Genomic DNA, 16643 nt, shown 5'->3' on the forward strand with positions numbered 1-16643 from the left:
AATTGTCCTGCCTGGACTATCAAGCAGCTGGAGGCTGCCTCCCCCTCATTTTATCTCACTAAAAAGTCAGTATTTCTTATTCCCTGCATTCTTATTACTTCATCACAAATGGGGGGACACTGCCACGGGTATGCCCAGGAGGGAAATCAACGGGTGGGGTGTTTGCAGGGGCACCCCTAAGAATGCATGCAGCTCATCATTTCTGCGGGATCTGACACGGAGCGGTGTTTCTGCTCTGGTACACTGGTTCTCTAGTACACTTGTCCATATTCTAAGGGCAAGACTGACTCTATTTTTAGAATAAAACATAGGAGGGAATGACCCGGGGAGTCAATTCCCATTTTTGTCTTTGCGCCCTGGCCGAGCCTCAGCAAAAGGCCAGCCAGGCAGCAACTCATGACAGCACAGATGGTACATAATGAACTGATAACCGTCATCTCATCACAATTTACAATGGCATGGCAGACGGTACAATAGGGATGGTAACTGTTCTCTGCTACCTGTCAAGCAGCTCCAGTACATTACGGTGCACAGTTCAAAAGGCAAAATGGGCCCCATGGTTGCCATGCTATGGCGCTTGCAGGGCATCCCAGAAAAGGACGTGAAATGATTGTTACGCGTTGCTTTCAAGAGGAGAGGATTGAGTGACGACATTTACCCAGAATCACCCGCGACACTGTTTTTGCACCATCATGCATTGGGATCTCAACCCAGAATTCCAATGGGCGAGGGAGACTGCGGGAACTATGGGATAGCTATGGGATAGCTACCCACAGTGCAACGCTCCGGAAATCGACGCTAGCCTCGGTACATGGACGCGCACCACCGACTTATTGTGCTTTGTGTGGCCGTGTGCACTCGACTTTATACAATCTGTTTTGCAAAACCGGTTTATGTAAAAACGGAATAATCCTGTAGTGTAGACATACCACAGACCCAGGAGATCTACCACCTCCTGTGTACTCCAGGCAGGAGTGCGTCTGCAGGGTGAAGCAGGCATGGTCAGCAGGGCAGTTACTAGGTGAGCTCTCCATGCCGAGCAAACAGGAAATGGAATTTCAAAAATTTGTGAGGATTTAGATACCTGTGTATCTTGCTGCTAGGCAGTAGAGTTCAAGATCATGACCAGAGTGGTCACAGTCGGGCATTGTGGGACACCTCCTGGTGGCCACTAAAATTGACATAAGTAAGGCAGGGTTTACACTGACACGGTGTCAACCTGACTATGTCGACTCAGCGCTACACCTCTCATGGCAGTGGAGTTATTAAGTCTGTGTATTTGGTGAGTTACATTGGCAGGTGCGACATTTTAATGTAGACACGTACAGAACTAGGTTCATGTAAGCTGAGCTGCCTTATGTCAATCTAATTCTGTAGTGTAGACCTGGTCTCTCTCATCAACAGCAGTTAGTCCAATAAAAGATGTAATCTCACTCACCTTGTCTCTCTAATATCCTGGACCGATGTGGCTACACTAACACTGCATACGTGTTCCTTGGCTTGTCCTTGCTCTCCTTCTTACTCTCTTAAGTTCAGTGTCCTGATGTGTAAAGACAGGACTTCCTTTGTTCTTAGCAGAGGCAAGTTTTCAAAGTTTCATTAGCATTAGGAAACATGACTTCCCATTATGCCATTTCCACCAATATATAATCTTCAAATGTCCTTCATATTAGCCTGGTTGTCTGTGACCAACTTCAAAGAGTTATTTTCTACCAGGGTGTGGTTAGATACGTGGTGAAAGGAAATGCCTTCCTTGCTGTAACCGAGACAAAAGGCCCGTCTTGAATCTTTTCAAGTGTAAATTGTCTTACACCTCAGGAGGCGTTAGTCAGAGCCAAGGTGGGCTTGCAGGTTCAGGCTGGCTTATCTTGTAGGCAGTTATATTTTGATTGCAGATGGATTAAAAGCACACAGAGGTAAACCTCCGTGAACAGGCAGTCACTTGTCATGTCACCATTAATGTGACACTGTACCTTCCTTTCTGTTGTTTCTAGTAGCCTAGTAGGAAGCAATGATGATGTGGCTTCTCCTTGGAGCCCTCCCCAGGACGGGGAGCAGCAAGAGCAACTCTTCACTATGTGAGGCGCAGCATGGCGAGGCAGCAGCGTACCTGGCAGCGGGTGCTGCTGTAAAACAGAGGCAGGCACAGGCATGCCAGGTAGAGCAGGGGAGGCTTGGCCCTCAGCACGTCTTCGTGGTGCTTTCAGGCCTGCATGTGCTGCCTTGCTTATGTGCCCTGCACAGTCAGCAGCAGCAGCGGAACAGAAAAAAAGCTTTAAAAATTGACTAAAGGATTTCCCACGTCATTGCTTCTGTAGGTGGAGCTGGACACCTGCCAGAAGAGCAGCGGCTGAAGCTGCTGCCTGGGGTATGTGTAGGCAGCACGCCAGAGATTCCTCTGCCTTCAGCACTTTGGTGGGGAAAGTGGCTGTACAGGGAATGGGGTAGGGGTAACAGGGACCAGAAGTGGGTAGAAATGGGGACCATGGCAGTTACGGATACCCTTAGTGCCTGCACTCAGAGCTGTTTAGTCCTTTACCCCCTACCCCCCGTTACTTGTTAACTTGCCCCCATCCCCTTCCCACCTGACTTTAGAAGTTCACACGCCTCCCCCCAAAAACCTTCCTTTACCCCTTCAAGCCTTGGCTGGGAATCACTCCCCCACCCCCACCATGCTCTGCTCCTTCTAGAGTCAATAGATGCAGAGGTGGCGCTGATAAAGTCAAGGTTGGTTACAGTCCCTGCTCCCTCCACCCCATCTCTGCTCCCTCCACCTCATCTCTACTCCCCTGCCACATCCCTGCTTCCACATCATCCTCCCACCTCCAGGTCCCTGCTTCCCTCATCAACAAGATGCCCCCCAGCCCCATGGATCCCTGCTTCCTCCCCAGCACTACAACTTTTCCTTTCTACCTTCCAAGTCCCTGCTTCCAGTCCCCACCATGCCTGCCCCTTGGGGTCCCTGCTTATTGCAACTATGGATGCCTCTAGGAGCCCTAGTTATGGATCAGGACCTCAAAGCCAGTCCTTTGCCTGAATAACAAAAAGAAGGTGGTAGCTTCTAACTGGCCAGTCAGAAACTAATTTAAAAAATCTATGTTGTCGACATCCCTTTAACAAATAACCGTTCCCCTGCAGCGTATACTCCCCAGGTACTGCAGTGTTGAGCTAGTGCATGGGAAACTTTATTCTGGTTGCATTGTTAAGCGTGAGGGACATGAGTCATGTAAACAAAGACCAAAATGAAAAAATAAATAATGTACAGTCCACCATGGGTGTTTAGACTGTCAGCTCCTTGGGGCAGGGATTCGTACTTACTGTTTATCTAGCACCTAGCGCAACAGGGCTCTGATTTGATTGAGGCCTCTATATGCTGCCACAATATAAATGCATAGTAATAAAGAAAACTAAACTTTTAAAAGCCTTTGTCTGACTGCAGTTCAGTGGTATTTGTACAAGAGGTACACAAGTTTGGTTCTCAAAACTGAAATTTACTCTGAGGCCATCAAACCTCTTACTGAGTGCAGCTGGCGGAGAAAGGAAACGGCGAGTTCACAGCTCCACTGCTGTTCATAATTCACCGTGGGCTCTGTCTCTGTGTGTGCACTTGCACACTAAATCACCAGGCTACATTGTAAAGCCATCCCGTTCTACTGTTTCACATTGTCAGTGCGCAACAGGGAGAAAATAGAGGGCACTATTATTACCCTTCATAGCACTTAATTGAAACCACATCAGTCATTGCTTTCCCCTTAATCTATGTAGTTGTGTGGGTTTTTTTGTCTGGGGACAAGGGGTCTTGAGGTGGAGCAACACTGATAGTTTGAAATGGCAGACATAAAAAATTAATGAAAGCATGAGATGGGTTTTAATTTCCTGAAGAAATTTTCAAACCCAAGGCTTCTGTTAGCTGTTTTAGTCAAAGGGGACACCTATTGTTTTGTGTCCCATTGTTTTGTTCCTTGATTGGTACCATTCTAGGACCAGTCTTACAATTAGCTCCACACAGACCTATACTACCACGTGGATTTGCACTCACTTAAATGGAATGCCATGCAGCAGCAAAAGTGCATGGATACATTTTACAGAATCGGTTCCATAGATTTTTCTGCGCATTTTTCAAAGTCCCTTTGGTCCCTTTATCTTCCATTGTGCTGGCTCTCTCAACTCGGTAATTTCATATCACCAAAGGTAAAAATCTAACACTTCATATTTAAAGTTATTTAGACTCCTAAAGATCCAGCTAGGTGTCCAGAAGGATTTTCAAAAATGCCTGTGCACCTAACTCCCATCAGTGGCAGTTAGGCACCAAGGTGCCTAGTAGGATTGTCAAAAGCCCCAAGCTGTAGCTTTAACAATCTGGCCTTAAGTAACGTGGAAGACCACATTTTTAGAATGAGAGGCCTGAATGTGCAATTACTGCAATGTATGTGCAAGTGACCATTTGAAGGCACAAATATGATATTTGCATATGGGGGGGGTGGTCATATCGATATTTGTCCTTGATATGAACTAATTCTGTGAGGTGCTGAATTTCCAGATTTTTTGTGAGAGCTCAGGGTTCTTGTCCCCTCATGAGGGCAAGCCCTACTCAGACCCTCTCGATCAATAAGAACACCACACACATAGCTTGTTATTAGTTACATATCATGAAAGTATAAATACGCTTTGCAAGCTGTATAAATGCTGCTCATGCCTGGAAGATGAACACATCTGAAATTTCACTAGATTGAGTCAGCATCTGAAAGCTCACTAAAAAATTAAGCTAGCAATTTCATTTCTTTGCACAGTAATTGTGAATGCGGGCAGCAGTACTGCTGCTAAGAAGATTTGGAATAAACGCTTCACAATTCAACTAGAAAATCCGCTTTATTAAATGACTATTTTAGAAACAGGAACTTGCTGTCTCATTTTTACACTCTCTGCTGAAGAAAATGTGAAGCACAGAAGATGTTATGTAGCTTCTTTGTTTTCATTCTGGTACAAGGCTTTAGCTTTTTCAGGTCCTGTTTTGGGTTTCTTGTTGAGAGGGAGTACACTGCTGCCGCTATCATACCCAAGCCATGCAGGAGGGTCAGCATCATTATATTCCTGCTTCTCTAGCTTGGCTGAATATTTCAAAACAGCTTGTCTGAAAGAAAAATGAAAATTAATATTGGTGCACAAGAAATTTCTACCAAGAACATTTGTAAAAAGTATGAACCTTCAGGGCCAGATTCTCAGAGTGACCATATTTCCTACCCTACTATGCCTTTTGAGAAGCAGCAGGTGATACAATAATGGTCTTAGCTTCAAATTCTATCCTGGTCAAACTATTTCATGCTGTATGAAACATGCAGTTCTGTGGGTGGCTCTGTGGGTCATACTGTTATTTGGACATCTCCAATTGAGTTGGGGGTGTTACTGTGAAGTCACAGTCTCAGCTGCTAGTGGGGAGCAAACGTTGTGTAGTGCTGTCAAGTGACAGCTCTAGCTGATGCTGAGCTAGGATGCATGGGTGCAGACACAGCTCTGTCCTACCTTTCCTTGGCCACTGTGGAAGTTCCAAGGACACAGCCTTTGGTTTGGGGTTAGGGAAGTGGGGGGTGGGGATATGACATGCCCCAGTACATTTTTCAGTTTGTATAGAAGGGCTGGCCAAACTTACTGACCCTCCAAGCTACATATGACAATCTTCAGAAATTTGAGAGCCAGGGCGCACCTGCTAGGGTCAGGGCTTCAGCCCTGCAAGAGGCATGTGCTGGGGCTCAGGGCTTCAGCCCTGCTCCTGCTGAAGCCCCGAGCCCTGGCAGGTGCACTCTGCTGGGCAGAAGCCCCAAGACACACACACACACCCCCGCCCGCTGGGCAGAAGCCGCTATCCCACCACCTCACTGCAAGGCAGAGGTCCTGAGCAGGGACTGTCTCCTTGTAGAGTGCCTTGTACAATGGGGCCCTCAGTATGACTGGGGTCTCTGAGTGCTCTCCCTATATTAAGATGTTTAGATTGTGCTAGTGCCCAAAGTGTGCAAGGCACTTTATAAACACAGAAGGAGGCACCATCTATGCCCAAAAGAGCATCAAATCTAAAGGGACAAACATGGGGACATGTTTACGCCCGACAGGCAAAGCGATCAGGGCAGCGGTAGGCGGATTACATTAGCTTGTTTGGTTTTCAGTTGAATACAATAACTTCTCCTCTAACCAGCATCCAACCTTCTCACCTACTCCATTCCTCACAACCACCTCCAGCTTTACGTCCAGGAACCTTACGCGTTCACCCAGCGTTTACATTTCTTCCCTTCACTATAAAGAAGTTGTTCACTCATACGATCAACAAGTATAAGAACTAAGATGGTGATGTAGGTGCATGTTTTTGTGTTAGGTATTGGCATCAGGCAGGATCTGAATGTGGAGAGGGCCAGTGGGTTGCTTCACCAGCTCAGGGAAGGAAGCCCATACATAGGGGGCAACATGGAAGGAAGTGGGAAGATGGCTGTGGGAGAAACAGGCACATGCAGCATTGTGAGTGGCACCATTAGCAGCAGCAAAGGGAAAGGGTGGCTGATGCAATAAGAGACAAGGTTGGCTAAGCAGGAAGAATTCCTTTCTGACCACAAAAGCACATTTGAAAGCTCCAACATTACATCATTTAGTTGTTAACACATTCCTGTTAACAAGATGAACACAATAGCATACAAGTGTTTTTATTCAAGCAACCCTATGATATGGATGAACCCATGTGCAGATGTCTATGGTGGGTGAGAGATACAGTTAGCTAGTACAAATGCCACTTGTCCAGGTCCACTTTCCCTTTGCTTATGGAAAATTGCTTTCAATGGATGATGGCTAAAGGGTGGAGCTTACTGCACTATAATAGCTATTACTACTTTTTTGGAGGCTTATGCTGCTCCGTGACCGGAGCCAAAATCGACCAGATTGCCAGAAGTGGCTATTATTTATCTGTCAGCATGTAACAAAATACATGGGTTAAGGAACATTGCATTACATTGCATTTATAGATCTAGAGCCTTGGCGCCAACACTTTGGGGAGGGGTAAGAGGACAGTACCATAAAACAAATACTAATCAGCATTAATGCCAACAACTGGTGTTCCTGAGTCAGAACAAAACTTTTGGCCTTAAGAAATGGGTGTGTGCAGCAAGGAGAGAAGGGGAAGGCTGGAAGCAAAAGGGAAAGGTAAAAAGGAACCTAACCCAGCACACTGCAGACCTCCTCCATTATGTAAGAGCACTTGGGTTATATAAGCTCTCATCTTTTCTGAGCCGTGTCAGCTGCAAAGCTGTATTATTTTATGACTTTACAGCGCCTGCAGACACACTCCCTGGGGGCTCACACTTGGTGCTCAAGGAGCCTGAGTCCAGAAATAAGTTTCTGTGTGTGTCATATTTGAAAAACAGCAGTGTACAGTGGCTAGAAACAGATTTTTATGTTGTTAGACATGTTTAATTGCTTCTGAAAGTGCAAACTTCTGCTTAATCCTTAATCCAGTTTATAGGATTGGTTTGTGCTGCCTTGATTTTTGAGCCTCAGGAATGTGTGGGAGGCCCAGGCCTCCCCATCCTGTCACTAATGTACTAAACACATGGAAAATATTAATGAATGTTTCCTTTTTACAAAACAGCATTAGTCCTAGGTGAATCACAGCTAATATCCTTATGCTGCCTGTGCTGCCATACACTGAGGCCTAGTCTGCCTCTTTCATATCCAGTAGTTGAAGCAGGCTGTACCAGTGTCACTCCTACATGACGATTCTCTGGGGCACTCAGATGTGATTAGTTAACTGGTCGTTAAGCTCTAGATATGGACCTATGCAGCAGGCCATATTTATTCCAAATTATGTTTTTTTGTTTTAATATTTGCAGAAACCTGCAGCGTGTTATTAGACTGCAAATATCATCTCTAACGGTATCTGAGATTGGAAAGGATGGACCCTCGCTTTGCTTGTAACTGCTTCCTAAAGAGCTCTATGGGTTTGCAGCTGTCAAGATTTCATGATTTGGGGTTTTTTTTTTAATCTAAAAATAAAATTGTAAAAAGGATGTAACATAGTGTCATGAGATGTGCCTGAATGTTTATATGGCTGGGTCTGTCTGCTAAGTGAAGTCTGGTAGGCCCGGGCCGTGTTTAATAAATAACTGAGGAATTCTTCTAGTAGCATGAAGTGCACATGGCTTATAGATCTCCTGGGGCATCTTTAAATTAAAACCATATTTCTTTTATTATTTATTTAATATTTGTAGAGTGTGCAGGAACAGCATATTTTATTCTGTGGACTAATCTCACTTTACACAGAGTCCAGCCTCTCAAACGCTCGTAATGGTCTCTGAAATGTGAACACATCTAGGAAATGTTGCACACAGACATCGCACACTTTGAAAAACAGCCAGGTTTTGCCCCTGTTTTTGTAAACATTAGGGTTGAATAAGATCCTTAATGATAACAGTTGATTAGTATGGAAAAACAGAATTTGGGGCTATTGGTGAGTGGTATATTATATATGACAAGTCTCTGCTTATTATTCCTTAGCTGAAATTATGAAAGTGGTGAATGAAGTGCATGGAACGTTAAAAATAGTCCATGAAATTCAATAATAACACTATCATTCTTCCTACTGTCACTGCTAAAAACCTAAATCACAATTAATAAATGTAGAATCATGGTTATATTGTAACTTCAACCCTGATGAAGCTTGGAAAGCCAAATTGAGTTCACAAGAAGTCACAAACAAACGCCTTGTGAAAGATCTGACTCTGAAGATCTCTAGTTTCAATCTTATGAAAGCTTATGTGCAACCCTAAACCATATTGGCACACACCATGGCAGATGCGGATACTTGCTGCAAAAATGGAAAATTAAAACTCTCCAGTGTGTGACTGTGGTCACCCAGAACAGATCAGGGAACATGTAACAACTCAATGCCCAATTCCCAAATACGAAGGAAGCATCACAGCAATACACTCTGCTACTCCAGATGCAATTATCTTGCTTAACCATCTAAATGTAAAATTATAGTAGCTGCTTTACATCTACATCAGCCATACAAAGAAGAAGAATTGTTGTACTGTGATGATGATTTTGTAGAGATTATTGCCTGGAAAGTGAATGTAGCTTCTTGTCAACTTCCCAGTACAGGTATTGAGATACAACATTAAGTTTTTTTTAAATGTGGAACTATATTGTGACAGAGTGGGATATGTGTGCACCAAACTGTGAACTCAGTTTTGTTTCATTACTTCCATTTTTGTACCCTGGCCTCTATCCATTTTGTGTTCTGTGTTCTGTGTTGAATAAATAAAACAACCTGAACTGGACAAGGCCATTCTCTTCCAGACACTATCTTGCTTTGGGGTGTGTGGGACACCTCAGAGAGGACTATCAAAATATGTCACAAAGGCCATCAACTTGGGTGACTCTCAATGACTGGCCAATCTCAGGGGACAATAGTTATCTTCACGTAGGGCTTGCATGATGGGGGCTAAAATTTCCCAGCCTGCATATGGCAAAACAGGGTCAAAGACTAGAATAAAAGGGGGGCTTATCTGAGAAGGGAGGCCATCCACCACCACAAGCCAGAAGACCAGGCTGAAGAGAGAAAGCAGGAAGGTCTGTCTTGCCTGAAACGCTGACCAAACCTCCGAGTCACTGATGGGGTAAAATCAGACTAAGGATGGAGCAGCAAAGAACTAACTCTCTAGTGGGTTCTTCAGCACAAAAATGACAGTGGTTAAGAAATTCCTTGGCTAAGCCTGTATTCCTTGCTAGGCTGTCATGTTGCCCCTGAAAGTCTTAATCAAGAAGCTCAGATTGCCCACAGGAGCAATGTATAAAGGAACCTGTATAAACATCTGGAGGCTCAGGAGGTCTGAATCACTGGTTTTAGGGTGAAGGTGGCCAGGTTGTGGAGCCCCATGTTCCAAGGAAGGGTGGCAGACATGGGATCTGGATTTGGGATTGTGCTTCTGAGGCCTCAGAGCTAGGAACAATGACATGGCTCTGCCCACCAGTGGTTGGGGCCACTCACACCAAACTGGTCTCCATCTAGAGGGGGAGTTGACCAGGTTGTGACTTAGATCACTTTATGAAATTGGAATTGAAATGTAAAAAATCCCATGTTTTGGCCTACTCTTAATGAAACTAGTAATGACAATGATATTTGTACTCATTCAAATTTTACACTGATCTCTCAAGTTTTGGCCCAGGAAGCAATATCTTACTTGGTAATATTTCTGCAGTACAGCATCTTAAGAATCCGGAGTTGCGTACAACCTTTCCAAAGGTACTTTAGTGTTTTGTCAGTAAGATGTACACAGCCTGAGATATCCAAGAAGTGGAGATAATGGCAGACTCCTGACAAATACTGAACACACAAATCCGTCATCTGTAAATCAAGCAAAAGAAATACACATACAGAAATTAGAAGATTGCTAGAGATTCCAAAGAAAAAACACAACACAACAGCCAACTCAATATTTTGAAGTGTATCATTTCTGGAAGATTATATTGAAAAGTGCCCCATAGGACATGAAATGTATGGAACAGATGTATTCTGACTATCAGAAGTAGGAGACAAAAAAGACTATAAGTAACAGTTAAATGTTGGGAGTATATTTGGTGTCAGTTAAATATGATTCCAGTACATTCCAAAGCATGTAGGGATGTTTCAGCAATCAGAAGTCTGAAATGGCTCAATACTCCCAACCCCATAATTTTGCATATAGCATATCTCATCTGGTGGGATTAACTGTTCTCAGATTATTCCATTTAAACTGTTAGACTGAGCCATGTTAGAGTTAACTACAGGGAGAAAGAATTTTAATTTTAATAACACCTATTTCATATTTCAGTACTTATCATAAATGTGTGTTGTCTTGTGACTGCTTTTGTTTATAGCCTAGGGTGCCTTTCAGTTTGTCCAAGACAGAACTATTCAGCTTCACTTCATAGTTCCATAGTCTGATCTGGAACTGATCACCAGTAATGCAAACTGAAGTTTGCTTTGGGCACCATATAAGGCCTCATTTCTGCAAGGTACTTGAGCATGTGTGTAACTTTAAATATGTGAGTAGCCCCACTGACTTCAAAGGGAATACTTATGCCTAAAGTTATGCAAGTGGCTAAGCACCTTGTTTAATTGGGGCCTAAAATCTAAAAGAATCTTGATGAATGCAAAAAAATCCTCTAATAGGTATTCAATGAAGCCCAGATTATCCATGGCTCGAATGGAGTGGAATGAGGAGTAGCTGTCCCTACCCTCCTACTTCCTGTGAAAGGGCCAGGAACAATCTCAGTCCCTGTGATCATGGGAGTCTAACAGGGACAAGGAGGAGATGAGGTCTCCCCTTCCCATCCACAGTAGCCCACAAAGCTGGACAGCCAGTGCACTATCCCTTCATGCAGTCCCTCCTGGAGCTCCATCTGGGGAGACGCAGTTCTGTAACACCTTTCCTCAGGGTCAGCAAGTCCTGCAATTGACTCAGAATAGGCTTGCTTCTGCATTGAAGTAAACAGAAGTTTGGCTGCCAAGCTAAATAGATGCAGGATCAGGCCCTATTCAGAGAAATCTATTTTAGTCACATACACCAATCCTGTTCATGTCAGAGGTCATCTGTCCATTGAACTGTATCTCTAGATAGTCATTATTTAATTGGCTTATTCGTTCAACCAGGGATTCATTTTCAGCCCTCACTATTTTTTCTCATTCATGTGGTTTGCTGCCCACAACAATCTTTCTTTCTTTCTTTCTTATAAAACTATTTAACAATTATTCCTTGAATTGGCTTTATGAACTCACAGATTACACAGGAGGTGTGACTGTGCTATATGCAAACTGCATGCTGAGTTTTTTAGTGAAATGAGCAATGTTTGGAAGATGATTGTTCTACATGTCCTAGAAATGTATGTATAGAGCTATAGATGACAGGAAGCCCAACTGTACTCTCACTAAAGTCTATGTTTTTTCAATATGAAAAGGATTACAGTGGTCAGCTGTGCTAGTTTTCTGGGAATGTCCCAGTTTCCAGAGCACATCCCACAGCACTCTTACTGGGAAGTGAAGTTCCTAAATTACAGTTCCTATGTTTTCTCTTTATGACCTTTGTGTTTATTCCGTTATTTTTATATAGCTGATATTGCAGGCCGAGACTCTGCCAGGCACACTAACTTGTCCCTCTTAGAACAGGAGATTAGATCTTGCTTTAGTCTTTTTCTGATCATTTTTAAATAGTGTCTGAGTGGAAAATATTTCCTACTTGGCAGCTAGATACTCTGTACTTATGCTGGTGATTGCCAAAGGCCCCCCCATTTGATAGTTTCTAACTGGGTTAAAGCCAAAAGAAGGCTTGCAAGATCCAGTATGGGTTTGTCTCAACAATTCTTGATGTTGGAGACCAAATATCCTAGACTGTGAACAGCTACCAGATTTACTTCATAATCTTTTTAAGGAGAAGATGAATGGACACAGGGGGGGAGAGGAGGAATGTGGTGGGATGCAAGTGTCTATCTTCACTTAGTATGGGACGATCTCTCTGCCTGCAGATTGCCATGTATAGCAATATTGTTTATTATTATTATTGAAAGTTAATTGAACATTTAAAAGCAGGGAAGGAACGTGAGGTACCTCTCGAGTTGACATTTTGGCCATTGCATTTAATTGCTAATGGCTGAGGGTAGCTTTTAAAAGCATTCAGCATCAACCATTGACTTCAGTGGGAGCAAAATTAGGCCAACATGAGCACTTTTAAAAACCTCCCCCATAGAAGCAGGACTCTTTCTGCAGAGGGAAATATCTGCTGACACAAACTTTTTTTTAAACTTACATTGGGATGGCTATTGCTAGAATGCAGTAAATACCTACTGTTATTACTCAAGCAAGCAAGTATATATGATTGAATACGCACAGGGAACAGATGCGCTGAGTAAGTACTGGGACTAATGAAAATGACCTAGGTATTTATGTTAGCAGTAAAAAGCAAATGGAACCCATGTTCAGTTGGGACAGAACAGAGCACTGCGATCCTAGGGTTTAGCTAAAGAGGTACTACAAAAGATATGGGAAACTGTCACATCACTGTACAAGATAATGGTGAGGCTGAATGGCGTTACATCAGTGATGAGTCTTATTTAAATAAATTAGTAACTGGAAATGATTTTAATTAAAATGTGTAAATAACTAGAAATACAGAATAAAAGTAATTCAGCAACTTCACTGAAGCAAACTTCAATATCTGCGTATGTATAATAATACACAAAATCCATTGTCAATACACCAAATACAACAGAGCCCACAACTGTAACACATATTACTCTTGGGTGGATTCTGTAGGACGGTGTGCTTGCAGAAAACGGCTCCTCACAGATTTCCTGTGTTTCCCTGCAGAAAACAGCAGGGGCAAAGGGAAGCCGAATGTGGGGTGAGGAGGGTGGTGGTGGGGGAGAGAGGGCCAGGGGTGACCATGGACACAGGGGGGGATTGCCTCCCTCCAAAGAGAGGTGAGGCATGGGGAGGGGGCACAAGAGGTTACATGCCACTGCCCCCCTACACTCTGCAAACACACAGCTGCCCAGCTGAAGCAGGCTGTGTCTCCACTCCGCTGACTGCAATTGAACACCACCTCCTGGGTCCTAGTGCTAGAGTTGTGCTCCCTTTCTGTGTGCTGGGAGCCTTCCAGTTTTCTATTCTGTGCAACGCACAGTGGAGCTGGGTAAGGGGTGGGCGGAATGAAGGGGCGGAAGAGGCAGTGGGGAAGGAAAGGGGTGGAATAGGATGGGGGAGGGGAATGTGGGAGTGAGGGGAGGGGGATGAAGAAGAAAAGGGATAGTGGAATTGCAGGGGGAAGCAGGAGCCAGGCATACGACTTCCCCTTGGCAGCAGCTGGGGCTCCCCCATTAAGCAAGCCCATCGACCTCTCACCCTGACAAGCCCTACTTCCGTACACCTGGACCTCTCTGACAAGCCTCCCACACCCAGACCCCCCTCGATCCCCAACCAGCTGCACCTGGCCCCAACCCCATCAAGCTCCACCCCCCCAATACCTGGACTCCCAACACAGACCCCCCCCACTGAGCCCCATCTCCCCACATCTAGCCCCCCCCAAACCCCAACCACCTTCACCTACATCCCCTGCAGAGTCCCATTGGCCCTGCATCAGGAATACCCCAATGAGCCTCTGCGCATCCAGACCTCCACTGAGCCACCCGCACCCAGATTGCCCCACCAAGAAACCTCTCACCCCACACCTGGATCCCCTCATACTAAGCCCCTCCACACTTGGATCCTTCTGGGCTGACCCTGCCCACCCACACCTGGTGCACCTGCTGCAGAGGGACAGGGCCCTGGGGCATTTCTGGGGCAGGCCCAGCTCTTGCACTGTCAGGGTCAGGTGCAGCCTCACTGCCGAGTCTCTGTACCGGGGGATGTGGGGGCTTCAGGGTGCTCTCCCACCTCAATGCAGCCAGTGGCCTGTGCTCCCCACTGCCAAGCTGGAGCCACATTTATTTATTGACAAATAAAATTTGCAGAATTTTGTAGAATTTTAAAATATTGTGTGTATAATTTTAATTTTTTGGGCACAGAATTCCCTCATGAGTAAGATATGCACACAGATAATAATATACTAACTATATGTAACATTTTCAAAATGTTTAAGTGACTTAGGTGCCTATGTCCCATTTTCAAATGTGACTTGCGCACTTGGGAGCTTAATTCTTATGGAAAATCAATGGAACCATGGCTCCTAAATCATTTAGGTGCATTTGAAAATTTGTGACCAGATCAATATTCAGAAAGTCAATGTTAGTTCATTGGTTTTAATTTTTGGTGATTATTATATATAACATAATTAACTTTTTTAATGTTGAAGAATAAGCTGTAGGATGGTTGCAAAATGTGGACATCAGCAAGTCAAATGTCTGAATGCTACATTATTTCATTTTATGTAATAGCATTTCTGGAACTACTCTTCCCAGCTCTTGTACATACCTTGTGGCAACCAGCTATGTTGAGGGATGTAAGTTGGTGGCAGTTAAATGCCAAAGCTTTGACAGTTTCATTTGTCAGTTTAAAGCAGTAAGAGACATCACAGTATTCTAGATCTTTTGCACCCTGGCAGAACTTCTGAAACACAGTTACAAACACCCAAATCAATCTCATGTACCTTTTTGGATGCTTACAGTTTTATAATACATTCTGATTTACTGCAATCACTGTAACTGATTCATTTATTCTTTTTCTCGTATTGAACATGTGGAATAAAATATATATTATCAATGAGATTTCTCAGTTGCATTCCATAACGCCCAGCAAAAAAGGAAGAAATGCACCAGGTGGCTATTTTTCATTTCTGACACTGGTAGATCACAACAAAGTGTGTTCTTCAGATCACACCTAGACTCTTTCATTTAAGTTTCACTGCACTTACTAAGATAGATAAAAGCCTGAGTTTGTGTCTTTTGCAATGAACATATCCAGACATTAAGGGCTACATTTCCAAATGGCCCCAAAAATACTCTGTTCGCTCTTGTGCCTTCAGATATCCTTTCTGTACATATTCAAAGGCATTTGGCAAGCAAATAGGCAACTTATGTCTGGGCACAGAATATGGCCCAGGTGTTAGATCCCAAACCGGAACTAAGGAGGTCTAGCTTCTTGCCCCTATTCTGCCACTAACGTGCTGTGTGACCTTGGGCAACGACTGTTCAGCCTGGGCCTATGGCTAGTGTAACTTAGCATGGGATAGAGTGGCAATTCCACCTCTGTGAGGGAAAGGAGAAAACATTTATGTGGCAGATAAGTTAAAAAATGGTGGCTGCTTGAAGCTGCTCCAAGGTTTCTAATATTAGAAATAATCCTGAGGTAGAGGGATTAGTGAGAAGAGTGGCAGGTAAAGGTGCATGATGAATGCAGTTAATCACAGAGATATCACCTCCATATATGAGGTACATACTATCAGTAATAAAATATATCACATACACAGGTGTCACCCTAAAAAACAGTACTTACCAATAATTACCTGATTATTGTATCTGAGACAGCAGCAGGACCGGCTCTAGCAATTTCACCACCCCAAGCACGGCGGCACGCCGCGGGGGGCGCTCTGCTGCTCGCCGGTCCCACGGCTCCGGTGGACCTCCCGCAGGCTTCCCTGCGGGGGGTCCGGTGGTCCCACGGCTCCGGTGGACCTCCCGCAGGCGTGCCTGCGGATGATCCACCGGAGCCGCAGGACCAGTGGACCCTCCACAGGCACGACTGTGGGAGCTCCACCAGAGCCGCCTGCCGCCCTCTCGGCAACCGGCAGAGCGACCCCCGTGGCATGCCGCCCCAAACACGTGCTTGGTGCGCTGGAGCCTGGAGCCGGCCCTGCACAGCAGTATTTCCCTTAACTTAGAATATGAATTCACTGTGGTGTCTCGGATGCTTTTATGTGGTAATTGCTGGTAAATGCTCACTTTTGGATGACTGATGTATATAAGTGTGAACTGCATGTGTGTGGGGGTATACATACACCCACATCCGCACCCACTTTATAATTTCAATGTTATTTAATTAACCAGTTTTTAAATCTTACCATCTGTGTCTAGTGCTGCAGTTTGCTTTTTGGACCAGTATGGTTATGACAGGTCATCAACTGCTGTTTTTAAGTACA

At 44.4% G+C, this 16643-nt stretch overlaps 1 protein-coding gene across 2 annotated transcripts in view; it reads right to left on the reverse strand.

The window, feature by feature from the left end:
* Positions 1 to 1086: 1086 nt before the first annotated feature.
* FBXL13 (F-box and leucine rich repeat protein 13) overlaps positions 1087 to 16643 on the reverse strand; it is a 194526-nt gene continuing 178969 nt past the window's right edge. For both annotated transcript variants that reach the window (XM_075064574.1, XM_075064569.1), the window contains 4 exons: positions 14981 to 15115; positions 10218 to 10381; positions 4008 to 5131; positions 1087 to 3932 (listed from right to left, as the gene is read on the reverse strand). In XM_075064574.1, coding sequence (XP_074920675.1) covers positions 4954 to 5131; positions 10218 to 10381; positions 14981 to 15115 — 477 coding nt within the window. In that variant the 3' untranslated portion in view covers positions 1087 to 3932; positions 4008 to 4953. The remainder of the gene's footprint in view (positions 3933 to 4007; positions 5132 to 10217; positions 10382 to 14980; positions 15116 to 16643) is intronic.

The sequence above is a fragment of the Chelonoidis abingdonii genome, chromosome 1 (genome assembly GCF_003597395.2).
Source record: "Chelonoidis abingdonii isolate Lonesome George chromosome 1, CheloAbing_2.0, whole genome shotgun sequence".
Classification (NCBI taxonomy): domain Eukaryota; kingdom Metazoa; phylum Chordata; order Testudines; family Testudinidae; genus Chelonoidis; species Chelonoidis abingdonii.